Source organism: Anser anser (genome assembly GCF_964211835.1).
Source record: "Anser anser genome assembly, chromosome: 4".
Taxonomy (NCBI): Eukaryota; Metazoa; Chordata; class Aves; order Anseriformes; family Anatidae; genus Anser; species Anser anser.
In genome coordinates, this window is record NC_139724.1 from 48,676,876 (window position 1) to 48,703,763 (window position 26,888).

The following is a 26,888-nucleotide window of genomic DNA, read 5'->3' on the forward strand; positions in this document are numbered from 1 at the left end:
GGGGGGATGGGTATTTGCTTGAAGAAAAACTGCAGAAACAGCTGAGACACTGATGCTAGAAACTTTTTTATAGCAAGTTCCTTATAGCAGGAGTGTGTTTGAGAGTTCTTGTATGTGTAACATGTTGTCCTAAGTATTTCAGGAAGCTGTACTTGGCTGCTGCATTTAAAACCCTTAAACTCAATTTCTCTATTGACCTTCACCATGCTTAGGATGGTTAAATATTTTTATATATTTAACCACTATTAGGGTGGCAATGTATCTATTTACAGTGAACACGCTCTCATTTACAGGAGGAAAATGTGTGTACAATATTTAACCAGAAGGAAAGAGTGTGTCAAACAGCAGAAATAATCAAGAATTCTTGCTTTTCAAACTACAGAAACCATGCCGACAAAATCTGTTTTACACCTATAGAGACCAGAACTGTTTCCAGACCTTCTTAAAACTATCTGGCAAAGGCCAAGGTAAAGCTAAAACAAGCTGATTGCAGTCAGGGTTTTTGGAGCTGTAAATTCCCATCAGCTGGGGATGGCTGCGTGGAAGGGGGAGAAATGTCCTCAGCAGACTCTTGAAATTCCCAGGTACTCTTATGCTGCAAAGTTTTTGTTTTGTGTGTTATTGTAAGCAAAGAGGTGAGTTACTTTGCGTAGGTTGTTCTCCTTTGTTGTTTGTTAGTTTTAGGGGAAGGTTCCCTTTTTTTTGCCTGCTCTATGTTCATGTTGCACTTTGGTCATTGATTAGCATTCTCAAATTAGGGTCCCAAAGAGCAAGAATGTCTCCCCAAAGCTGAGGTATTTAGTCTCGCTTCTTACTAATGAGAGCAGAATTTGTGAATTTATTTTTTTTTCCTTAACTTTTTTTGTGGTGGTATCAATATATCCATTGCATTTCCTTAAAGTCAATGTTGGTACTTTTTTGGTAATGTAAGTAATACATGTAAAGCATTTCATTATACCCTTGCTTTATTGCACTTGGAGAATAGTATTCTTACTAAATCTTGATCATTCATTCTAAAACGAGTGATGTTTGTAGGAAGTTCATCTACATGGAAGAATTAAGCTTCTTCCTGAATAGTGAGATACTTGGTTTTTACAAAATCCTAAGCTGCTTTGATGTGATATTTGGAGTTCTTTTCCATGTAAATAAATTCCCCTAGTCTGATGTGCTGTCTAAAACTCACATTGGAACTTTCTTAACTCTTTTTGTAAAGAAAAGATCGCTCACATTCATATTTTTAGACTTTGATTTAAAAAAAAGGAAGCTGGCTAGGCTTAATCTGATTAGGTGTTTTGGAATCTATCTTGTTTTGGTACTGGGGTATTTTGCCTATGGAAGATTTGCTACAGCAACTGTTATGAACCACCAAGTTTTGATTTCTCCCATGCTGTCTCCCTTTGAGTGCTTGTCTCTGTTGCATGCCTAAATCTCCACAGGCCTTATCAGCTTCTTAGGTAATAAAAGAAGTTTCTCATCCCAGGATGTATAGTGCAGGTAGTTAACCTCTGCATGGTTTGGTGCAGGGCTAGCTCTGGGTAAGCCACTAAACGGGGTATCAGCAGTCATACATGTCTGATCTCTGTAGTCTGGCTACATTTCTGTAACTTCTGTGGATCTGTCTCCTTAGATGGCTGTGCAGCATGCATCTCGTTAACCTAGAGGTTATTGAACCCTCATTATTCAAATAACTTGTAATAAGTTATAAATGCAAATAATGCCCACAGAACGATGGTTAGCAGCACCTGTTCTGCGCCTACCAGCAGTACTTCCTGTCCTCTTGGAATTAAGCAATAATTCCCTGCTCTGAAGGGCAAGTACTTGTAATGGTTAGCTCTGGGAAGGAAAGGATAGAAGTATGGGTTTATACATTAAAAACTGAAACAAAGAAAATTTGGCTTGCTTTTGCAGGTTTTTGTTTTGTTTTTACACCGCCCCTTTCATTGAAAATCCTAACCCTTCTCTCTCCCATCTTGCAATAATTGGTTTGTGGTTGAACATATAGAATTTTCAATTGAAAACAGAAACTACTTTTCTTTTTGATCCATGTTATTCAGTTAATTATCTGTAGGTTCCTTAAGAAAGCTTGTTTTCCTGGAAAGTGTTTGAGTTTTTCCTGTAAATATTTAGCTAAAAAATGTGAGCAGTTCTCTGTTCTCTCACTGCTGTGATATATGTGTGTGAATAGCATTCCAAGTGCTCTGAACTAGTATTGTTCTCAGCTCTGCTTGCTAAAACATACTGAACTTATTGTGCATACCATGGAAGTATTGGCCAAAGCCAGACTAATTCAAATGAGAAAGCATGTTAGAGCTTGAGGACTGCTGAAGGAGACCTAAGATTTTTTTCTGTCTGTTTTTTAGGATCTGCTTTGAAGCTTATTGAAGGGAGTGGAAGACTTTCCTTTAAGATCACTTGTGACAATATTACAATTAACACTGCTGAATATATGCCTCAAACATTAAGGCCTTTATGGGACGTATTATAAAGAACTTTCTTACCTGTACATTCAACAAATCTTTTCCAGTGTATGTAGCAAACTTGGAGACAATACAGGGAGGAAACCGATGTTGTTAACTTCATTTCTTCAACTGATTTAACAGATTATTTGGCAATGCTAGGAAGACTGATGGTAAAGAATTACTCTTTTCAGTCCGTGAAAGTGACTGATTATCACTTGTGAACTTCTGTTTGAGCTGGATAACTCCCTGGATTGGTATATTTTGCCAAAACTGCACGTCTCAACTGTTTTCTTACTGCATACATAGTTCAGTTGTGATTCTTTTAAAAAAACTGTCTAAATTAATGGGCTATTCACTACATGGAGAAATATGACTTGTTTCACGTGTAACATGGAATGTTTGATGTGGAATTCAAGTATTTTCTACTACGTGTTTAAGTATCTTCATTGCTGACATAAGTTGAAAAAGATGCACAATGGTGCAATGCATACCGTTTCTCTCGCTAAGAGGATTCCGTTCAAATTCCGTTAACTTTAGGGAATGAAAAGATTCATGAGTAATATCTTGGCTTCTCCCCTTTTTTCAGTCACACTCGGGTGCTTTGTGTGGCCCCTTGGTTTGATACAATCTGACAATTTTCCCTTGAGTGCCTGTCCTAAGGAGTGTTCACCCTGTGGGTGTGTAAGCATGTCGGCACAGGAGACTGGGTAACCTCTGGCAGTACAGGTGGAAGCATGCCCAGGCCGCGCACGCCTACCTGCTGCCGTAAGCTGGCAAAGATGTCCTCTGTCCTTTGGTTCCTCTGAGTCACTTGGCTGGGAATGAAACAACTTTCCTTGCCACTTTACTGGCAGTGCTCTATGCCCTTTGTCTCTGGGCTTGTTTGGACACATTTGCAGTGTGTTATGTCAGAGTGGCATGTTGGTGGAAAGTGCACTGGGTGCTTTGTCTGGTCCCAATGTTTGGAATAAATTGACATGTCCCAGGAGCACTTCTTTGTGCGGCTGTAAGTACTGTAGCACTCTTAGCATGTCTACGCAGAAAGAAGCTTACCCTGTCTTCAGTTTCTTTTAATTCTGGTAAAAAATTTTCTGGTGTACTTCAAAGTGAAACAAGAAGGAACAAAGCCTGTTAGCAAGTAGACAAATTAACACCTTCATAAATTGGATATATTCATTAACTTCAGAATCTGTAGCCCTCTTTGCAGCATAAATTCACATACATTTCACAGCCGTTCTTCCATTGGGACTTCTCTTCCCATTCTGTTTGTCTGTGACGCTGACGGGATGCTGAAGAAAGACTGATCTGTCCAGGATAACTCTGTAGGCCATCTAGTACCATGTGGCTACCAGGGTGACAGAGCCATTTAGCATTCTCAAAGAGGAAACTGAAGAGGTTTAGTCAGTGGCTGATACAGCCACCTCATTGTCCTAACAGATGGATTGTTATTTATATGTGATCAAGGATTCCTCACTGGCCTGTTCTTGAGGAAATTATTCTTGAGCTTCTGAGAAGAAATCTGGGTTTCATTCATATGAAGAGCTATACTCCCAGCTACAGTTCTATGAAGCTGTGCCTTTCTCCCAGGCATGCTGCAACGAACAAGAGCACAAGAAGAAAAAGCAACCATCCCATTGTTGCTGCCTGCTGGAGCTCCATGGCACTGTTCCTACTTTTTTTTAGTAGACAGACACTCGAATCTTTCGATTCACTCGAATCTTTCCAGGTACAGGATGTAAAGTTTCTGTCCAAAAGGACATTTGGTTACTTCCATGTCATAAGGACTGAGTAGTACCCTGCAAATCTTACTACTCGGACTTCCATCTTGCTTTATTCCTCACCTTCTGTTTCATTCCAGGGCCACGTCAACGACAAAATACACATTTCCTATAGAGTACAGAAGATATAATCAAGTGAATAAAGTGGTTACAACTCACCTCAGAGCGAATCTCTGTAACAGACATTATTTTAGATTGTAGAAAGAGGATAGAAAATGGATATGTATGTTGTACTTGGAGGATTGACATCTCTATTCATGAGTGCAAATTCTGGTTTCGTTCAAGGGGGTGGTGTTGGTGCCAGTAAGGATTCATCAAGTGAACCGAGTACCTGCTTTTGCTCTGCAGGACGCTTTCTTTCACACCATAATGAGATGATCTTATTGGATCTTACCTTGTTTTGCTTTGCGTGAGGATCACGTTGATGAGAGGCTCTTCTACTTTCCTTACTCACTGCAACAAAATGTCCCTCTGGAGGTTCTGGGCTGAATTGGTTATCACACCCTAAGGATAGAAGAAGCAATCATTGATAATGGGTGGATTGTGGGTATCAGGAGTGGGATCTGCAGCCTGGTATTTAGCATGCAAGCTTTAAATGAGTGCTGTTTCTGCTGAGATTTCTGCATTTGTTACAACACAAATGCTTTTTGTAGGGAAGGAAATCATATATGCCAGTTAAGTATGAGAGCATAAGACAAACCTACAAAATCTGGAAGGGAAGAAGTAAGCTATCCTTCAAGTTAATATACTTTTTTTTTTTTTTCTTCCCTCTCTCCCTAATTTCCTAAGCTCCTACATCTATGTATGTTCCAAATCCCGCAGGGGGTTGTTTACAGCTGAATGGGACACAACAAAGTACAAAGGGTGACATTTACAACTTGTCCTTGTCTTTATCTGGCACCTGTAGGCGTGATGGTCTAGCCAAGTGAAACACCATTGCTGAATGTCAAAACAAGCTATCTTAATAGCACAGAATCACTGTTATCTTAATACAACACAAACTTTGGTTGCAGTGACCTGCTTACACAGCGTTTTTGATAAGGTGGGGAACTTACTATGCCTGCTTGCAGGTAACAAAACAAAATGCATGCACTTTAGAGGGCTCCGAACAATTTCTTAAGTCTGCTCTGCAAAAGACTGTGGTCCCAAGATAATGACTGTTGTACAGCTCACTATGGACCTACAAGAGTTTTAGCTTTTGGAGTACAAATTGTCTTTTAACTCCTCAGTGTATGGCACTGCCTTATCTGGGGTTCTCTTCTGGTCAAGTCATTCTCCCACTGCTGCCCTCTCTGCTCCCCTGTACTCCTAACACCACTCGGTTTGCAGCCTGACCCTCAGGGCTGACTGTTCTAGCAGGCCCACAGAGTGGTGACAGCTGTAAAGACCAAACACCCTTTTGAAACCATGCTGCCAGCTTTTACAGATCACTTCCTGAAAAGGATGAGGACTTGCCTTGGTTCAAGTGCATAGAGTAGTTATTTTTGACTTGCAGGTGGAAAGCTTGTTGACTTCCATTCCACCAGGAATCTATTTGAGATGGTTCTTCTAGCAAAGGATCCTGTTCCTCAGCGGAATACTGCCTTATGACCTTTTATTTCTCAAAGAAGACCAGTGGCTCCTATCTTATCTTAATCTTTTCCTGACAATTTTTAGGTTGTTCATGCGGCAAAAATATTATGGTTGAATGAACAACTTTGAAAGGTAGACATGAAGCCCTCTTATATGCTAATTTCATATATAAAGCTTGTTCTTGCTTAAACATTTGTAAACCTACTCTCTCAGTTTTCACGCCTGACTGTTGTCCACTGAATAATATCTCCTGTGTGTGCTGCTGGATAGCTAAGATATGGCATGGCAGTTGGTTAGCATAGCACTTTGCCCAGAAAACTCCTGTTAGTTTCTGGAGTGGTACTAATCAAGACAAGGAGGGGTACCTAGGGTATCTCAAGTGGTGTTAGATGCCACCTTGTAGTCAACTAAATCTAGTCAACTCTCTGTACCTTCTGCATGTCTGAAGAATGAGACAAGCAGGCCGGTTGTATAGAATGCCTTAGAATTCTAGAGACTTATAATGACTTGCCCCTCTTTCCTTTAAGGAAAAGGCATGTAAAATTGCTCTCCCCGTTGAATTATGTCTACCTGGCAGAAATACATGCTAGAAGAGATAGAAAGACACCCGTTCTGGACTCCTCCTGCTAGAAATGAGTCAATGGAACAGGTCACTCTTGCTGCAATTCAGCCTTGAATTATGTAAGGGTTCTTTAAGGAAGGGATATGGAAGAGTGAGGAGGCAATGGCTTTCATTTCTACCATGTCTACTCTTGCATTAAGCCACTTCTGCAATGCATGTGTAGTTTGCTTTTGCTTTACAGAATTAGCCAACAACTGGAACAACATAGGTTTCCAAAGTGTTTCTTCATTACCCAATTAAAACAGTATAAAAAAAAAAAATTTAAAAATCCATGTTCTTTCAGACAGAGTATGACTCCCAAGATGAGCAATCCAACAACAGCTTTTTCCTGCACAGGTACTACAAAGGTCTTGTTGCTTGGACCATGTAGAAGATTCCCAGACACTGGGAGAACACACATCCTAGTAGACATGTCCAGATGTTACTAGTCTCTGTATGTATTCTGAAGATGAGCTTTTTCACTTCACGTTCTTTGTGAAATTATGCAAAAAACCTACCAACTAGTTACCGACACAGTTGCAAAGCTGTAAGGTCAGCTTAAGAAGGAAAACAATTCTACTAGGATTTTCCTACCTGTATCTTGAGCAAGTCTTTTCTGACGTTTTTGCATGTAGCTAATTGGAAAAGAAGAAATCAAAGAACGAACCAGTAGCCACTTCATTATTGTGGATTATATGCGACTATGCAGGGGAGCTTCAAAACAAAGAAGACTGGAAGCAATGAAATTACTTATATGCTGTTATCAATGAGTGCCTGTAAACAATTAACCACACAAATGTAAATTTCCATTAGACTTCAGTGAGGCTCCCCAGCTACAATCAACTTGGCTGAAAAGAATTGTGACAAAATTACTTATTAGGTTTGTGATTTTGGCCAGACTATTTTGAAAGCATCTTGTAAATTTAGATTTTTACTTTGCCCAGCTACTTAAGGAATTGTGTAAATAAAGATTGGGGTACAAGTCTTCCTGTAAATTATAACTTGGTGTAATCCTCAAACTGTGCAGCCTTTGCTTTTGTCAATACTTCTTGAAAATTGGTCTGTATTGGTATTGGCAAGTAATGGCTCAGGCATAGGGGAGATTTGCCTTTATTATTCACTTAGGACTGCATATCATTAAGAAGTTAATTCAGAGTATCAATTACTTTGCATAACTTGAGGGACAGTTTCCCCCATCTTCTTCATGTTTACATGCTTCCAACGAAAGAAGTAAATGAAGTTTCATTTTTTTCCTTCACAGAGAAGACCAGAGGGGACAGCATGCTCTCACAGATCTTGTGCGACATCTATATGCAGTTAAATTTGATAGATTCTGCAACCAAAGCCAAATTAAATGTGTTTCAATACTAGTCCTTGTGACATGTAGTTTTATCTTGGTGGAAATTCAACTTACTAGTCCTGGTTGCAGAAAAGTCACTTCCAGGTCTTTGGGTCAAGACAATAACACAGCATGAATCAGAAAACATAAAAGAAAATAAAGTCACTTAGCACTGATTACTAAACTATACTTATTTGTAGTTAACTTAAAAAGCACACCCACTACTGAGCAGCAAGTCATGTGCTACCCTTAGTAAGAGGTAACAGAGAACAACCCCTGGGCAAAAAGATCATAAAGATTTATATTATGAAAAAATATACCTGAAGATGCTAGGGGATTTTCTTGTATATCTTAAGATGCACCCAAAATTTGCACATTTGTTATCACACAGTCATAAAGATCTTCTGACATGTATCTGAGAGCAGAAAAGCTGCTGTTTGACCAAGAGGAATTCTCTGTAAACTTAGGAACATGCCCTGGTCCAGAGCCACTACCCACTGCCAAGCTATTGAGATACTCTACTGTTTTTTTTTAAAAATCTGAGCTCTTCAAGATCAGCATCATAAGCTGGTACGGAGAGCTAGAAAAACATTCTTGCTAACTGATCAGTTTGCTATTTTCTTTCTCGTGATCTGTATATAAGGGTTACCAAAGATCAGGATGTTATCAAATGTTCAAATGAAAGCTGAAGCATGCATTAAAGGATTTCCCATTTATTAAAGCTGCAGCTAGTGGCCTTACAAGAGACTCTCTAGAATCATGAGCTCCCAAATATTGAGACTGAATGCAAAGCAAATGGGGCCAAGAGGGCATGGCATTTCATCAACCTCAGAGGAACTGTGAGAAATCAAGCAGTAACAGGGAAATGCCATGGCCAGGAGATGACAATACCTCGTGGGGATGTCCTTACAAATACCAGTACCAATACCCAGTGTTTTAAAAGACGATGGAAACTCTGCTTACACACAAAACAACTGTCACTTCATAATTCAGAGTATAGTACAGGTATGGACAGGAGGAGATAGCTGATTAATTCAGGGATGAAGAAAATAAGGAGCTTTGGGCAGGTGGGGGGAGAGTCTGATGGATGCAGATGATGTGTGGTCAGCTGAAGGAATTAAAGACTGAAGGAGAGGGAAGAAGGAAACGGATATGGTTTCTTATCCTTCTACCCCTGGAGAAATCAGATAAAGATCTTGCTTTCTAACCACTTAAGGGAAAAGCATCATTTCTAACTTCTGGATCATGCTGTTATTCTGAAAGCTTTGGAATCTGCACAAACATCTTCACACAGCAATGGTAGGTTTTGCACAAGAATTAATGATTTTGACTTTGTTTTGTTGTTTTAGCATATGAAATCTAAATATAACAAATAGGTTAATTTAGAGGAGTTTTTTATCAACTAGTGTTAATGTCAAAACTGTGTTTGATGTAAAGGATGGGTTTGTAGCTGCCATCAGGCTTTTTCCAAAGACTGAAAAACTTGATTTGCAGATGTAGTCTTTGTGAATGTTCGAGGTTCACTGGTCATGGTTTTATTACCATTATACCTTCAGAGAGGGTATATGAAAAAGAGATATGAGCTATTAAAAAAGTGAAAACGGAGAAAGTAAAAATTAGCTTGCATATTACTGAGCGGCTACAGCACATCACAAACTACAGCTAAATATTGATTTGCTATACTGTGCTGTTATAGGAGGATGAATAGGCAAATAGGGCATACAAACAGGAGCAGACTGCAAGGCTTTGTAATTCTCTGGAATACTCAGTACTGCAAGACATCACTCTTTTAAATCCGTGTGTATTACAGCAGTACCATTTTCACAGAATCACAGTCATCTAGGTTGGAAGAGACCTCCAAGATCACCTAGTCCAACCTCTGACCTAACACTAAAAAGTCCTCCACTAAACCATATCACTAAGCTCGACATCTAAACATCTTTTAAAGACCTCCAGGGATGGTGACTCAACCACTTCCCTGGGCAGCCTATTCCAATGCCTAACAACCCTTTCAGTAAAGAAGTTCTTCCTAATATCCAACCTAAACCTCCCCTGGCGCAACTTTAGCCCATTCCCCCTCGTCCTGTCACCAGGCACGTGGGAGAACAGACCAACCCCCACCTCTCTACAGCCTCCTTTAAGGTACATGTAGGTGCGATAAGGTCGCCCCTGAGCTTCCTCTTCTCCAGACTGAACAATCCCAGCTCCCTCAGCTGCTCCTCGTGAGACTTGTTCTCCAGACCCCTCACCACCTTCATTGCCCTTCTCTGGACTCTCTCGAGCACCTCGATGTCCTTCTTGTAGCGAGGGGCCCAAAAGTGAACACAGTACTCGAGGTGCGGCCTCACCAGAGCCGAGTACAGGGGGACAATCACCTCCCTAGACCTGCTGGCCACACTGTTTCTTATACAAGCCAGGATGTTTTTGGCCTTCTTGGCCACCTGGGCACACTGCTGGTTCATATTCAGCCAACTATCAACCAGTACTCCCAGGTCCTTCTCGACCAGGCAGCTTTCCAACCACTCATCTCCCAGCCTGTAGCTCTGCTTGGGGTTGTTGTGCCCCAGGTGCAGGACCCGGCACTTGGCCTGGTTGAACCTCGTACAGTTGGCCTCAGCCCTTCAGTCCAGCCTATCCAGATCCTCCTGCAAAGTCTTCCTACCCTCGAGCAGATCAACACACGCACCTAACTTGGTGTCATCTGTAAACTGAGGGTGCACTCGATCCCCTCATCCAGATCATCGATAAAGATATTAAAGAGAACTGGCCCCAGTACTGAGCCCTGGGGGACACCACTAGTGACCGGCCTCCAACTGGATTTGACTCCATTCACCACGATTCTTTGAGCCCAGCTATCCAGTCAGTTTTTAGCCCAACGAAGTGTACGCCAGTCCAAGCCAAGAGCAGCCAGTTTCTTGAGGAGAATGCTGTGGGAAACAGTGTCAAAAGCCTTAATGAAATCAAGGTAGACCACATCCACAGCCTTTCCCTCGTCCACCAAGCACGTCACTTTGTCATAGAAGGAGATCAGGTTCGTCAAGCAGGACCTACCTTTCATAAACCCATGCTGACTGGGCCTGATCGCCTGGTTGCCCTGCAAGCGTTGCGTGATGGCACTCAAGATAATCGGCTCCATGAGCTTCCCCGGCACTGAAGTCAAAAGACTGAAGTCTTTCCTGAGACACCATCTCCCTGAGAAGGCATTTCTATTTTTTATCTAGACAGACACAACAAACATCAGCCTCTCCAGGGCACACCACGTACTAGCAAAACTGCCAAGTGAATTGTCACACTGCAAGAAGTGGATGCTTGCAACAGTGCTCTGGCTGGTTTGGCATACTATTGCAAACTCAGTTGTCCACAGGCAATGAGACAGGCCTTCCAAAAACCTGTCATAGCGTACAAATGTGTGTGCTGATTTGTGTTTTGATTTTCCACTTGACTACTTAGGAATACTTGTGTAATTTTTCAGTGAGTTCTGGGGACTAGAAGTTGAAACAGAAGTATCAAAGCAAAAAGTCTGTTGAAATACCCTAACAAATGCTGCTGCATGAAAACAAGTCACAGGTGTCATGCCAAGAGTTATCTTAACAGTTGGCCTTTCTGAAACTTGAAGTCATGGTTCAGGTTTGGTAGCAGAAGCTTAAATATGTTCCAGGTTCCAGGAGAGTTTTCCCTACCTCTTTAGGAGACATTTATGTGGTTACAGAATATTTTTGCACTGTCATCTTAGCTAGAGCTGCAGCTCTGCTTATTCCTCTGCTTTCTGAACTCAGACACAACTCAGACACTACAAGGAAAAAAGAAAATTACCTCATTATAAAGGAACCTGGATTGACAAAAAGCATCAGTTTTGGAAAAACGCAGCCCAAAAGAGACCTTAAGAATACATGGAAAATTGCTCAGCATGGGAGTAAAAGCTGTTAAGATGTAATTTTAAAAAACATAGCATTACTGAGGCTTTAGATACTCCTTTAAGTGCTGTAGCTTGTCTATGGTGCTCTTTCTGTAACTGAAAAATGCTTTCATGTACAAGAGTGAAATGGATGGATTTCTGTGACTTGTAGAAACTGGGTGGGGGTGTCAGTCCCTTTCTTTCAGATTTTTTGGTATATTAATATTCAACTTTACTCTGTTCTCTTGACACATCACTTTTTTCAGCAATTATACATGCGGCCTGGATATCATGCGTATGAATTTTGTATCCCTTTGGAGTCAGCAAAATTACACAAGCAGTAATTAAAAACACATTCTGGATTACTAAATCTTAATGGAATTGTTAACTTGCTTTGTATATGTAATTATTGTAGCTGTTTAAAAGATCTACCAGACATTACAGTGAGCTAACCAGCACATGAAAGACTGGAAAACTATCGAGAATTCCCCACTTCTTTATAGTCTTTTGGGGCTAGACCTGATTTCTCTGCTTCAGAATCCTAGCTGAACGTTTTCCTTGGACAAGCTTAACATGTTCTAATTAACTACAGCTAAACTACACTGTTGTAGAGCAGTTTAGTCTCAGCTGCAGCGAATGACTGTGAATTAGAAAATTTATACTTTATAACGACTTTTGTGCTCCTTTCCATGAACACGGAACAATGAAGGGAAAGTGTTTAACTGCAGCTGCTGAACGTTTCTTGCTCAAATTCACTAAGCTCTGCATCTCTAATGAGATGATTGTGAACACCTTGAGGTCACATACATTCTTCTAAAACAATGCATAACTATGACTATCTGACTGAAATTTCAAACCTTCCAATTGTATCAAGATTCACAAATTCTTCCCTTTACATTTTCAACCTCACGTCTCTCTTTCATTCTGAGTGTACTTATGTGGTTCTGTAGAAGATTCTCAGTTCATGAACTAGAGTCACAAAGGGTTTCAAGGCCAAGAAAACTGCTCCCATAAAATGCTTTATTATGCAAGGGCTTTAAGCAGGAAAAAAAAAAACCATGCCATCCTACATTCAACTGTACAAGATTTGTGTTTTTTTTGTTGTTGTTTGTGGATTGAAACTAAGTATGTAATAGAAAATCATGGTGTTTTAGTGGTGTGGAACCCAACAATGTCTCTGTTAGGAACTCACTGCAATGAAGGGCATGATTTTGGTTGTTGGCTTCTTAAAAGGCATCTCTAAAGTCATAAGTTCTTTTTATAAAGAACTAATGGCATAAATAGACGTGTCTAAAAACAGCTCACTGTGCAGTTCTTTGCAAGAGAAGAGATGCTTGATCTGTGGCTATAAAAATAATAAAAATAAAAATCTTATTTTCATTTTTAAGAAAACATTACTAGCCATCTTCTTTGGACTGATTGGCTCTTTGGAACATTCTCTTACTGTGAAATTATAATCGTGAAAAGTCAAATGTTCCTATTACAGTCTAGCTAAAAATCATACCACCTTTCATATTATCCAATTGGTGGGACATAAATATTTTAAAAGAGCAAGAAATAGAGAAAACAATGGGATGCCTATCCATAAATACTTCTGTATCAACCATCTTGTGTAAGGAGTGCCTGTAAGATCTTTGCCTTAGAGCAGTCACCAGCAGACCAGGGCAGATGCAGATTTATAATGATTTTATTTACTATTCATTTTTTGCAAAGTAATAGAATTGAAAAGTTTCTGGAAAAGCATGTGGTTTGACAAAAAAATGAAGATTTACGAAACCGTCATTCAATACTAAGGAAAAAAGGTAATGGGCAGGAGAAGTTACACAAAAGCATTTTATCTTCATATTTTCCCCTTGGGCAACCTAGATGGGATTAAAAAAAAATAAAATAAAAGATTATTTTGCAAAACAGTAGCATTCTAGTAGCACTTCAACCTTCCATATGCTGTATGATTGTAGTTGGTAGACTACCCACTGAGAAAGCCAACATACAGTGGCTAAAGGGCAGCTAGAGGGTCTTTTTGATTTGAAGTTAAATGGGTAGAAAGATGGGGAGACAGGGATGGGATTACCCATTTTGATATAAATGTTATTTCTTTTACGTACCGTGTCTTAAGCACCAATTCCTAATGTGGCTCTGCTCTGGACTATTAGATTGGCACCCTAGAAAAAGGAATGCAAACAGTTGTGAAAGAGAAACAAAGAGAGCACAGTATGCAGTGCTTGTGCAAGAACTTCTATGAACTTCAACTTGTGTCTGTGTTATGGCTCAAAGGATAATTCTAATGGTACTTTCTAAGCTTAGGAGCTGTGTGTGCTTGTATGCTGGGTATCTTTCAATTTTGCAAAGGTAGAAAATAGAGTGAATTACAGACAGAATAATTCCTTCTAAGGTCTTCCTAATATATGTACCTATGCGATACTTTGGTTATAAATAATAAATAAATAAAAAAAAGGATTCACTCAATAATGCAGATCCATTAATGCTTCAAATGATAGAGAGATTGCTCTTTGGAAACTGACATTTATACCCCTTTCCTAGTGGCTGGTTTCCTAGAGAGTTCCCCATTTCCTGTATGCTTCTTTTTATTTTTAAAGGAGATAGGAAATACCTCTTCGCCAAAGCATGTCTCGATATCTGACTGCTTGCAGCACTTGTCTACCATGGCAGTGAACCCATCAGCAATTGTCTTTATTTGTTCTTCTGTCATCTGGGGCTTGCGTTTAATGAGGTTGACAAGCAATCTGAAAACAAAGCATCAAGCCATAGTTAATGCTACCTGTTGTCATTTGTTTGCCAATTTAGAATATGTCATTCTATGCAGATACAGTTCATTTAAGACGCTTTTCGTCATGCCTCAAGAGGTCTTTGCCAAACTCCCTGTCTATCACCATCACTTGCTGGGTTTTCATTATCCTGGTTATGGATGGAAAGAACTTAGTGAAATGATCTGTATGCTGCGTTAACTGAGTAAATCCTAAGACTTGCACTGTCTGAGGCCCTACATGAAACTGGTCACGTTTAGTTAAGACACTAATTTCATTTGAAGAAAGTAACTTATTGTGCCTCTTCTTAACTATGTGATGTGACATGCTGACAAGCTCAGTACAAATACATAGTTCCATCTGGTTTTCTCTGTCACCAGTGAAGTCCCAGTCAGACAACAGATCAGGGTTTTTGTTAGCTTACTTCTGTCCCTGCTCAAGTGTTACGTTTTTGAGTTTATTCTCCAAGAAATTTCATTTAGCTTACTTCATCTGGCCTATTGCCCGTTCTTCAGCAGGAGCACTGCACAATTTTTCATCGAAGTTGAACATGTCAGGATTAAATGGTGGAGGAACATATTTGGTATCTACTCCCATGGCACTGAAACATGGTCTCCTGTAAGCGTAGGAGTCACTGCAGCAGTGTGAAACATTGTCATTTATAGGTGAGGTCTCCTGTCTCCTGCACATATCCTGAATCACCATGCTCAGCTGGTGAGAGATAGATGGAAAAAAATACAAACATGAGTTAAACCTTCTACAATAACAGAAGAAATGTGTGATGTTTGTGTCACTATAGCATAGCTGAAAGTGGAAGCTTTCCAATCTAATCAGCTGCTCAGAAATGGTACAGTTTTAGAATTTAAAATGAACGTGTATTCCTGGAGTCAGGCATTTTTAAATCTGCTGACAGTATGACCATTAGACTACAATCAATAAGAACGGTTTTCTTTTAAGAGGCTCTTTTTCCAAACACAAGCTCCTATAGACCCAATCATCTGACTTTTGCTTTCTGAAAGAGAGCAAAGCTGAGTTACAATTTTCACAAGCTGCCATTTGAGAGAGCTATTTAGGTCCTAATGTCCATTAAAAATGAATGGACTTTCCAATTATGTTATGTTGCTAATTAGCTTGAAGACTATGAAAAATCAGCGTGAGTTTACTATCCCACCAGAATTCCATGTTTTTGAGAACAGAAGAAATCTCTCAGAGGAATAAAAAGAATAAACAAATGTACTCACATAACCCTCAGAACAAGGTAGGCGTTTGTCTTCAGGAAGCTTGCAGCACTTGGTACCAACGCCTGTCATTTTCTTTCCAATTTCAAGCAAGGTCTCAGTTGATACCTGAGGCATTTTCTTAGTGTAGCGGATCAGCAATCTGAAAAAATTGCATTAAAAATGACTGCTCACTTTTGAAGAATTCTCTGCTTAACTACACTAGTGAACTGAAAATAGAAGTCAGGTTCAAATGCATATTCCCAAAGCTGCCAGAATCATTGTTTACGCTGGAGAATACTTATCAGAAAGTACTTACGCCTTGAGGAAGTCTGCCTCACCATGGGTAGTGAGAAGATCACAGTTTGTCTTTACAACATCCTGAGTTTCTTTGATATGTTCGTTCAGTTGATCTTGCTGCAAACAAAAATTTATCAGTAACATTAGAGCAGGACATTCTGGTCACAATCATGCAAATATACCTTATGGTCTCTTCTAAATCTTACTAGCTCTAAGATATACATTATGCAAGGCCAACTGTTTGCTTCTAGCCTAGCTGGAGTAAGGGGGACTTGATTCACAAATGAGCATTCAGTTCTAACAGAAATTCAGTAAAAAAAAGCTGAAATTATTTCATATCTTTATCATGGGCTCTGCACTGCTTCATGTCCCATCAGAATATTAACTTCTTCTGGGATTAGTCTCTCAAAATGCTTTTTGTCTGCTCCTCGACTGAATTGCTTCATGATTGGTACCAACCAAGCATTCTAGTCACATGCAAAAAAAGCATTGCACCTACAGCATTTGCATAGCAGTCAGCAGGGTTGTCGGTTTTGCAGCACTTTTCCAGGAGTGTTTCATATCCTTTAGCAATTCTCAGAATCAGCTGTGTGGAGAACTCAGGGTGTCTTCGTGAGTATTCATAAACAAACCTGAAAGACACGAGCTGACAGCATTAGAGCTCCTGAATAACATGCTGCTTTCCTCATGCACAACACAGTAATTGACGGTGACAGTCCCTCAGATGAGATCAAGTAAGGTGGACAGTGAGTTTGAAATGCTCCCTGTTTTTTTTAGTAGAATTTTTTGGGTTTTGGCCATTCTTCTGACTGCCAACAGGGCAAATTTAAGAGGAACAAAATAGCTTCCCCAGGACAGAATGCTTCTCAAGCAGATAATGTATGTGGACCTGCACAAAACCCCTGAATAAAGGAAAGGCAATGATAAATTCAGCTTTGATAACAGCCACAAAGTGTGAATGAGAACCTAGGCCAGAAGTTACATCTGCCACATTAGACTTCCATGTGGTCCTCTCTTTCCTCCATACACACTTGAAATATCCAAGAGGACTTTTTTTTTCTTTTTTTTTTTTTTTCCAGTGATACAAAAGGCCATAGCCCAGAAACAAGAGCAGACTGTTTACAGGACAAGCACATGTACTGTTTGCACTACTTACTCTGACATGAATGCATCATGGCCTGCCTCAAAGCTTTTACAGACTTCCTTATCTTGGATGTATTTTTCAACTAGTGAAGGAAGATCTTCAGGTTTGTCATCAAATTCTGCTTCCATAATGCACTGGCTTCGTTCCACAATGGGCTTCTCACAGCAGTCTTTGATTTTACTTGAGAAAGTCTCATGTTTAGAGCACATGTAGTTCACAAGCTCTGCCTGTAAAATTAAAATAGAGCTTCAGATAAGCTATGAAATAATAATTTAAAGATAGATCAATTCAACTCTCTTCTCTGTTTCAGACTTTTTTTTTTTCATTCAGGTTACTTATTTACTTAGCAGTTTCCTAAAGAAATGCTGTCTCCATACGAAAGGAAATAATCAGAGGGACTGGCATTTCCTGCACGTGTTAAGCAAGATGTTCACAGGCACGGGGGAGAATCAGCTTCCCTCCCTGATCTTGGAATCTTTGAGGAGACAAACTCTGGAAAGGCAGTTAAAGCCACTGAGACTGTCACAAGGATGCCTGATTAATCTTTTCAGTCCTGTCACATGTCCAGCTCTGATAGAAAACAAAACATTAAAAACCCTAGAGTTTTATGAAGCCAAACCAGCACACCAGCTGGTTATAAGTTTAAGAAGTATGTCTAAGTTCCAGCTGGGCAGGCAATATTTAGATAAGGTTATTATTGCAGTTTTGCAAATCCTCCCATGTGAGCTGCCCTGTAGAATTCACTGGGACTACAGAAAAACTGGATTAATGGTGATTAAAATCACACAGCAGGATTGCAAAGAATTTCTTTCTGCCTCCACTTTCTTTTTCTTTGTTTACAATTGACTTTAAGTGAGCAAATGCCATCAAGCAATCCCCCTCCCAGATGAACGTTTTGATTTTGACCACATACACACACTCTATATATATGTATATATGTAAATAAAAACTCCTTGCCCTCATGATCATGGTCCAAAACCTAGTTCCAGTAACAGTTAGCTGAGCTGACTGTAAGTTTTTAGTGGCTGAGGAACCTTCCAGCAGTGTTGAATAGAAGTTCCTAGGACTGTGAACTTCAGCAGCTATTCATGCTACTGAAATTTTTATTTTCCTACTGTTTTTCATGTATGTAAACATTTTAAAAGAATATTTAACTTACCCTGTCATCCATGCACTCCACCATGTCCCCTTCACAGCACTCTTTGTAGACATCCTTAACATCATGGATAAGTTTTGAGATTTCTGTGAATGAAGCCTTGGGATATTTTTGACTCAGGAAAGCAAGTTTACTGGACAGAGAAGAAGAAAAATACACTTGATTCAAAGCTCCATATGGAACAGAAAACTTGCAAGTCAGTAACACTTATACTATACATCACTGATGTTAGAAGTAAACATTCATTCTTCTCACCTAACTTCAGGTGGCTAAAAAAAGGCATTGACACCTGTACCTGCAACCCAATTCTCCTTTAAAATGAACAATAAGAAAGAAGTTTGGATTTTTCTGATCTGAGGTGTATATATAAGAATCACACCCTAGAATTTCCTCTCTCTCAAATGACTGTAAAGCATCTCTGTATTAGCACAGACACAGTACAGGCATCAGAACAGGGCACGACTTTGGCAAACACGTAGATTGAACACATTGGAATCTGGTTCTGAGTGACCTCTCTCAGGTAACTCTATATCTTGTGTATTGGTTCAAGGGATGGTTTCATTTCTTTGTGACTCACGTGGAAGACCTCTTTACTACTACTCACTATCCACTTGGAATACACAGGTTCCCCTCTGCATCCACTCTTTATGCTGAAACCTGACCAGAACTAAATTCTACACTTAAAAAAATGGGCTGAGAAATCACTGCAGGTGCAGTCCAGAAAGACTGACCCACTAATCTCTACTGTGTTGGACAGTGTTCCTCAGCCAAAGTTACACTAGGAAGTACCATGAGTACAGTTATCAAACTCAGCAAATAGAAGTGAATTGTGTGTGTTAATATTTTCTTCATGAGTAGTTGCAGGTTTAAGCCAACAAGTTTACTTTTTATAAAACACTGATTGGAACTTACTCTGCTTGGAAAATTCTCTCTCCAAACTTCTTGAGGATTCCACAAGAATACTGCTGCTTCACGCTTATTTTCTTGACTTTTTCTCTTATGGTAGTTTCCTATAGTAATAGGATGCACATTGTCACATTAAGCTAATTACATTTAACGGACTGAGCAGAAAGCAAATCTGAAAATCCCACTTCAGAAACAGTACAGGTTCTTGTCCAGTTAGCACTGATGTAAAGCGAAGCAAACTGAGAATTCCTTAGGCAGCCCTAATCAGTTCAAAGTCCAGCGTCTAAATTCTAGCCTACACACTATGCCTTATGGCATAGTGCAATTCACCTAATGATAAGCTGCTGTTATAACCAAATATTCAATTTCATTGAAACTCTGTGGCCCCAAAAGAGCGTAAGTTCTCTTCTGAAGCACCACAACTATCACATGGAAGTCATTGGGACTGAGTTTTGAGACAGAGAGAGAACTTGGCTTACGCCAAATAATCTTGAAAGTTAACTTAAAATCTACAGTTCTATCTGGAATTCATCTGATAGTGATCAAAGCGCTAGCACATGATTAATCCTGACCCTTCTCTACAAATTCTTCATACAAAGAATTACATAGCCAGGAGCATTCCACCCACTTCTCACTCTTTCTCCTCCCTTTGCTCATGCAAGGAACTGGGGAGGAATAGGAGAGACCTCTCATACACCTATCTGTTGGGTGTGGAAATTGAATGTTAGGCTGCCTATATCTGTCTTCCCCTAGAGCCTCTTTGGTAGCACGCCTTCTGGCTACGGTTCAGCTTTATGTTGCAGACCAGCTGCATTGTTTTCAAGCAAAGTGAAAAATTTGCTTTACCTTGCCGTCCAAGCAAGCACCGACATCGCTCTCTTTGCAACAGCTCTGAAGTGCATGTTCATAATCAGCAGCCACACCAAGGATTGTAGGGGCATACAAGAAGGGGTTTCTTCTTGCAACAGAATAGATGAAACTGTAAGAATAAGGAAAACATAAGTTATATATTTCAATGACAACAGCAAATGGCCTCAAATCTCTTATGGCTTCTATAACTTTTATTTCTAATTTAGAAATTTTATATATTTTTCTATCGTAATGCCTACTAATGGTACATGCTGGGTTAAATCTCACTACTTAGAAAGCAGGACACAGTAACAGTGACAGAAGGATGAAATCCTCTATCTTCAGCCTCTGAGTTTGATGTACATGTGCTTGTTTTAAATGTATTGTGAAATATTTGAAAATTCTGATTTTGAGTGTGAAAAATTAATCTGTGGCCATTTTCCCAGGATTTTATTGCCATTTTTTATTCTCTTTATTGTTACCTTTCTTCATATCCTTTCTGGTTAGAATGGGGTTAGTGGGAAGCTGGAGTAAGTAAATTATTACATTAATGTTGGAAAAATTGTGTTTTTTCAATTTTTTGTTTTTTGGCAAAATGTCCCCAAAGATTTACAAAATGTGATCATTTAAGGCCCATTTTGAATGGAAACACCTGCTCCAGCATGGAATGAAAAGAATGTGATGAGAGCTTTGGATATTTAATCATTAAGCAGCTGTTTTATACATGCAGATAATTGATTGCATGCTTACAACCTCTTCAAATGTCCTCACGCACTCACTGTGCCTTGGGGATCGCTCAACTAAATATTTAAACAGTACAAAATTGCCATTTTTCTTACTGTCCCAGAAATGACACTCTGTTGTCCTCATATTCCTTGCATATAACATCAGAAGCTGGTCTTTGGTATGGCTGAACGAAGTCTGGTTGGGGAATTTTAAATGACAGGAAACACTCATTTCTTTCAGGATCAGTTTTAGCACAGCAGTCAGCCATTGCACCGTATGAGTCACGGAGTTTTTCTACTTGGCAGATTTCATCCAGGAAAATGGAGGGCTATAAGGGACATGATGAGTTAAAATTATTGTTAGAAAGATACTGTTGTATAGATAGTGTAATGTACTTTCTATCTGTAAGAGAAAGCCCAAATTCAAAAGTAAGTAAATTTTTACCAGGGAAGATTTAGACCATAAATCAGAAAAATCCATTGCTTTCAACACAATTTCATAGTTTTATTTTATGTCATCCAATATCAAAAATTACAATGCCCTACTGAAAAAAAAAATATTATAAGTTAAAATACTACATGCCAGACAGTGGTCTCCTTTTACTTGTAATCTGACTAAAGTGAATTTTCAGATGAATTGAAGCAGGATTTGGTGTTCTATTTGATGATCGGCTTGGGAAGCCTTTAGGGAGAACTAATATAGTCCTGTAATTTGGTTTGAATGTGAGAACTGGCAAGAACACAAGCACCTAAATTTCTCAGGGGCCTGGCTGAACCTGCTAGGCATCCAGGGATCTTATGCACCTGTAAACATCTTAGGATACCTGATCTTAGCAGTTTTTTTTTGTTGTTGTTGTTGTTGTTTGTTTGCTTTTTAACTTTTTACCCAAGTACCTTAAATTATGACAGGTATCTTTTTCAAGTCACCCCTGTATGAAAACCCACACACTATGGTTGCTTTAATTCCTACAGTTAGACCTGTATTTTACAGACAGGGTACTTGTACTAATGGTAACATTTATTTATGGACAATGCTAAACTTAATGTACTGAAGTCTGCTTTTTGGGCTCCAATATATAACTCCACTCATCATTGTGACACTTCTGAAAGGCAGAGTTTCAGAACCTGACAAAAACAAGTTCTCTGTTTCAACACAAAAATCTGAACATTGACTGATGACAAGTATAAATCCTCAACAAGGATGATTCTGGTAACTGCATAGAATGAGGAGAAACGCAATACCAAAGGATTTGCTGCCTACCAGTGATTTTGAGCACTCAGGAGCCTCTTCATTGGCCACACACTTTTGTGCCAGATCTACAACATCCTTCACAAGCTTAGACAGTCCATCATAAGAACACCTCTGGAGATACTGGGCAAATGTAATCATGGCACTGAAACAGAAAGCAAATTTTGCTATATGGAGATAAGGAACACAAGATTCAAAATTACTTGCTCAAACAATACGCACAAATACTTAAATAGAGTACTAGAAAGATCATTAATACTGGATCCCATATTCTTGCTCTTCTCACCTCCTTAAATGATAGACTAGAATCAACACGGAAAAGACTGTGATTTGAATTTTCTGCCACTTTAACCAGTACATTCCTAACTACCATAAACTAAGCTGTTTTCGCCATTGTTACAGATAATGATCTTCACTGGGTCTTCTTTCTGAAATGGTTATGTTCCTATAACGGCCTTCTGCCATTCCCAAAACCCATTTCAAAAGGAAATCATTGAATTGTCTCAGAAAACCTGCTAGAAGTTTGTTTGTTTGTTTTTGGTGTTTTTTTGTTTGTTTTTTTTTTGTAATGTCTTAGTCCAGAATAACTCCTCTCCACCCAAAGGTTATCAAAACTGTATTATTTACATGTATTTTCTTTTCACATGAGGAACACAGGTTCCCTCATAATGTGTGCAAGGAGTTGTGGTCTCAGAGAGCAAGAAAGTCATCATGACTTTTGCAGCCCTTACAGCACCTGTAAGCTTTGCATACTAACAGTAAGAAAGCTAATTCAATGCAATGGTTTGATGAGACCTATGCACCCTTCATGAGCTCATACAGTGTTTAAGTTTCCCTTTTTAATTCAATATCAATAGAGATGGAAAGCAATCAGAAAATGTAAGCAGAACATTCACTTACACTGCCTTAAATGTCTCCTCCTTCAAATCATTGTAACGATGGGCAATCTCACTCTTGTGATCTACAGGGAAAAAAATAAAAGAACAGTGATGTTCATTTGCTGTGCTAGACCCCCTTGAAGAATACATTCTGGGCACCTCAGGCCAGATTTCAGAAGTGTGCAGCATTAAACCAGCTCTTGCACGTATCATTATTTTGGAACAGACCAAGCTAATGCTGAGCGCTTGCCATCTTTGGGTACACCATCCTGTGTAATCTGCACAGCTTTTCCAGGTATGTCAATCTAAAGGTTTCTTCAGGCCATCTAGAATTCTTTGTTGTCTTAGATGACCACTTGTCTGCAAATACCTAACTCTTATGCATGCCTATCTTTCTGAAGGCACTCAAGTAATTTTTTTGATTTTAATATAATATTCACCTCTGTAATCATATTCATAACTCCTATCTTCAAAATGACTGCTGTGACTTCCTGTTAAGGGTTAGAACATGCACTTTACATAACCAACATGATCATATCTAATCTACAAATAAAGGAATGCAGCTGCAGTTTGATTAGACTAAGCATTAGTAGATTTTTCTTTCTTCAAAGACGAAATTATGAACTGGGCAGACACGTATGATTTTTTCACTGAATGCATACCATCTGTGCTCATCATGAGCAGGAAAACAGATGAGACCCTTCACTTGGTCCTGATCGTAATAAATCCAGGTTGTAGTTACAGCTTGTTCGTGGTAAGAAGACTCCCACAAGATTTTCCAAACAGATACTGAGGCAGGTGGCCACAGTAATGAATTAACAAGGATAGGGCAGTCATTTTGTTCCAGAAATACCATCCCAGAAGCATTTAAAAAACACAGGGAAGGATTCATTTACCTGAACTGAAGGAATATATTTCAAAAAATGAAGGATCATCAGTAGACCTGATTTGATAAGAAGGGTTTCAATGCTGAAAATTGTAATTCAAATTTGTTGCTGTTGTTCACTGGCAATTTCACACAGATTGACTGAGAAGTCAGTCTTGTTAAATTTGGCTACTTTCATGTTTCAAACAAAAATCAAAAATATCAGTGGAAAAAAAAGTCTAGGACTGCCTGCAGAAATACTTCTTTGACCAAGTTCTGAAGCTTAATAATAAAGGGAAAAACGACACTAAGTCTTCAGCTATGCCTTCCTACATCCCAGACTGAGATTTAGATTTTTGGATTTTTGACCTAGTTGTGTGAAAACCATTGGTGAGGAGCTCAGTTATAGACTGTCATTCAAAAAGCTTAGCACATCCACTTGCTCCATGCTGGAAAGTAACAGATTCTGAACGATCAACATCTATTCGTGTAATTCACTCATGGTACAAAGAGACATGTCACCAAACCTACTTGCTCAGTTAAGTAATTGTCTGGAGTATTCTACCCATCTCCTCAAGATTTCTTAACTCACTTTCTTTTCAAGTCAATCACTTTTTTCTTTTCTTTTCTCTCTCCCCCCCACCCCCCCCCCCTTGGATCAGGCTTGAGAGATTTGTTCACGAAATTGCATTGCAGTCATTAAGTCAATATAACAAAGACTATAGGGGCAATTAATTAATCCTTTCTTACCTGCATCTCGAGCAACTCTTTGCAGATTCCTGGACGTCGCTGAACTGAAGAGGAAAATAAATGAAATTAATGTTACCCACTTCATGGTTGCAGATTATGGTGTGGGCTAAATTATTCAGAAATGCTAGGAAGATTGAAGGGAAAACATTTTCTTATATACCTCTTCACTACCTGTTTCAGTAAAATATTAACCATAGAGCTGGCATTTGTAGATTTCCATTTGGTCTGAAGAAGATTACAAAACTTGCAATGTCCTTGCCAAAAATGAATTTGATATTATTTGTTCGTTATGTTTTACACTGGACCTTTTTGTCCTGAAAAGGTTGAACCTTCCAGCATCCAAACAGATAAAGTTTTGCGTAAATTTCCTTATCAAATTACAAACAAGGAGTTCAAGGCATCAGATCAAAATGTCATCGTCTAATCCTATAGCCGTGCTTCTTCTTTGCTACTATTTGCTCAAAAGTGCAGCAAGTTGGTACTGTACAGTAATAATTCACCTAGATAGGACTGAGTTCACATACTCATTTAAAATTACAGAGTTTTAATTTTAAATCCCCTTACAAAGACGAGATGGCAATCTCCTTAGGACAGGCTACATGCTTTCAGTCCTCCAGGGACAGAAACAAATTGAACGTTCAAGAAGGAAATACTGGTGTTTCTCACCTAGGAATGGCACAAGGCACACAAGTGAATCTAGCCTTTCATTTGGAATAAAAAAATCCATATATAAAATATAACAATTAGTGCAAAGATACAAGTAAACAGCATCTCCGATTTTAATTGTCTTCTGAATTCTTGAAGAAACAGAGAGTAAAAGTTTGAAACCAGGGAATATGAATCTCACAATATATGTAGCTCCAGGGTGGAACAATTTCATGTGGACAATAAATCTATGTCAGTAAGTTGGAAATGGCAATTTTACTCTGTGTAAGTCTTCACCTCACCCCAGATTTCTGGACATAGGCTTAGGGTAACATCCAAAAGGAGGGCTGTTAAGACAGCAAAAGGGCTGTTTGAGCACCTGATTTGGTAGATCCTATTCTGGTTTTCTGGGGGTACTGCTACTCATCAGGATCCACAAAATTGCCAAATACATCTGTAAACATTTGTAAGAGCTGTCACTTGATAATTTTTCCAATGAATTTTCATTTACCCTGACATCCTTCCAAGACTATTCTCTTTGCTATGCACCGCTCTTGTCTTTGAAAGGTTTCTGTTAATTAGTCAGTAATTTAGGAGATCAGGCACAGGAAGAATTGTGACATTTGCCTGGAGTGCTTGGGCATGGTATAAAACTTAAACTACTTTTCCAGAATATTCAGTGAGAAGCTTCAAAAAATATCAAGCATAAGGCTTGATCCCTACTGAGTGCAAAGTGATGCAGTTCCACAGCAGGAAATCGTATAATGTACACTAGCTGATTTCAACTTTTTTTTAAGCATTGGGAGCTGGGGAAGAGTACACAAGAGAGCTGAACTCCTCTATATCATTCACTCAGAACAGTTTGAGCAGCCAGAAATAAATGGTTATACCGTTGACATTTCAGTCTGACCCTCAGCCTCTTTGTTAGGCTATCTTTAATACAGAATGTAAAGAAGTATTCTCATCTATTGCAGGTAATTATTCAAGCTTTCATTAACAAGAGCTGGATAAATTTCCTCTGGAGGAGACTCTCATCAGCTTGAACGAAGTTGTTAAAATTATTATATAGCCACCCAGGAAGAACTTTAAATTTCTGGCATATGATCAGCTGATAATGATATCTTGAGGGACAGGCAAAGATTGAACAACATCTTAGAGCATGAAAAGCATGCCCTTCCAGACCTCTTCTGCAACTTTCCATCCTTCTGCTTTCACTACCCAGGATGCTTTCCTCATCCTTCCTGATCCCAGGTTGTCGCTACCTAATTCCCACTAACATCACAAAAGGCTTGCCTGTCTGGTTGATTCGTTATCTCCTCCTCCTAGAAGTGAGATATCTTCATTGTGGTGTAACCTGTGTTCTAATTCTCTCTTGAGTTCAAAACCCCGTTGTTGTTGCCAGTGAGTTTCATTCAATTTAGCCATATTTATATATAAATTTCACTGAGACTAGATTATGTCATGCCAAAGTACTTTTCCCAAAGTACCTTATTTTGACTACTATCAGGTGCAGCACAGATATGATCTATGACAGTAATTGCCCTATCTATCTATCTATCTACTTAAAATGCTCTGGTTAGGTAGACCCTTCTCTTAACTTAAAATGTAAACAGTTAGTAATTTCAAGTCAAATACAGAGTTGAAATTAATTGGCTTTTTTGTTTCTGGCAACCAGTATCTGTTGGCCTTCCTTCTTTCCAAATCTTTTTCCAGTCCCTCCGTCATGTCCTCTCATGTTTTCTGATCATGCTACTCCTGTCCCATGACCTCAGTGCTGCTTGTGTTAGTTCAGTAA

The 26,888-nt window shown here is 39.2% G+C and overlaps 1 protein-coding gene and 1 long non-coding RNA gene across 6 annotated transcripts; one reads left to right on the forward strand and one right to left on the reverse strand.

The window, feature by feature from the left end:
• Positions 1-6: 6 nt before the first annotated feature.
• LOC310899586 lies at positions 7-13,158 on the forward strand. Of its 3 annotated transcripts, XR_014584411.1 has the most exons (3): positions 7-584; positions 2,361-6,864; positions 7,672-13,158. It is a non-coding gene; the product is annotated as an uncharacterized lncRNA (long non-coding RNA). The 3 variants fall into 3 exon arrangements; XR_014584412.1 differs by lacking the exon at positions 7,672-13,158 and having other exon boundaries at positions 7-635; positions 2,361-7,405; XR_014584413.1 differs by lacking the exon at positions 7,672-13,158 and having other exon boundaries at positions 2,361-7,405.
• Positions 13,159-13,313: 155 nt separating this feature from the next.
• LOC310899574 (albumin) lies at positions 13,314-24,748 on the reverse strand. 3 transcript variants are annotated; one of them, XR_014584407.1, is made up of 15 exons: positions 24,449-24,748; positions 22,856-22,916; positions 21,968-22,100; positions 20,821-21,035; positions 19,979-20,111; positions 19,139-19,236; positions 18,230-18,359; positions 17,083-17,297; positions 16,426-16,558; positions 15,946-16,043; positions 15,651-15,789; positions 14,810-15,120; positions 14,256-14,460; positions 13,750-13,806; positions 13,314-13,506 (listed from the first exon to the last, which is right to left on the reverse strand). XR_014584407.1 is itself a non-coding variant. In XM_083836068.1 (15 exons), the coding sequence occupies exons 1-14, from the start codon at positions 24,531-24,533 to the stop codon at positions 13,756-13,758; spliced, it is 1,848 nt and encodes a 615-aa protein (XP_083692194.1). In that variant the 5' UTR covers positions 24,534-24,748; the 3' UTR covers positions 13,314-13,506; positions 13,750-13,755. The 3 variants fall into 3 exon arrangements, 2 of the variants coding, with proteins under 2 accessions (XP_083692194.1, XP_083692195.1); XM_083836068.1 differs by having other exon boundaries at positions 14,256-14,388; positions 14,897-15,120; XM_083836069.1 differs by lacking the exon at positions 22,856-22,916 and having other exon boundaries at positions 14,256-14,388; positions 14,897-15,120; positions 21,968-22,122; positions 24,419-24,571.
• Between the last annotated feature and the right edge of the window lie 2,140 nt (positions 24,749-26,888).

Excerpts from the sequence above, each read along its gene's own strand:
- LOC310899574 (XM_083836068.1), bottom strand. The coding sequence starts at position 24,533 with ATGAAGTGGGTAACATTAATTTCATTTATTTTCCTCTTCAGTTCAGCG. Across the intron at positions 19,237-19,978 it reads GTGCTTGCTTGGACGGCAAG|GAAACTACCATAAGAGAAAA; the intron begins GTAAAGCAAATT and ends CTATTACTATAG. Across the intron at positions 17,298-18,229 it reads TGGAGTGCATGGATGACAGG|GCAGAGCTTGTGAACTACAT; the intron begins GTAAGTTAAATA and ends TTAATTTTACAG.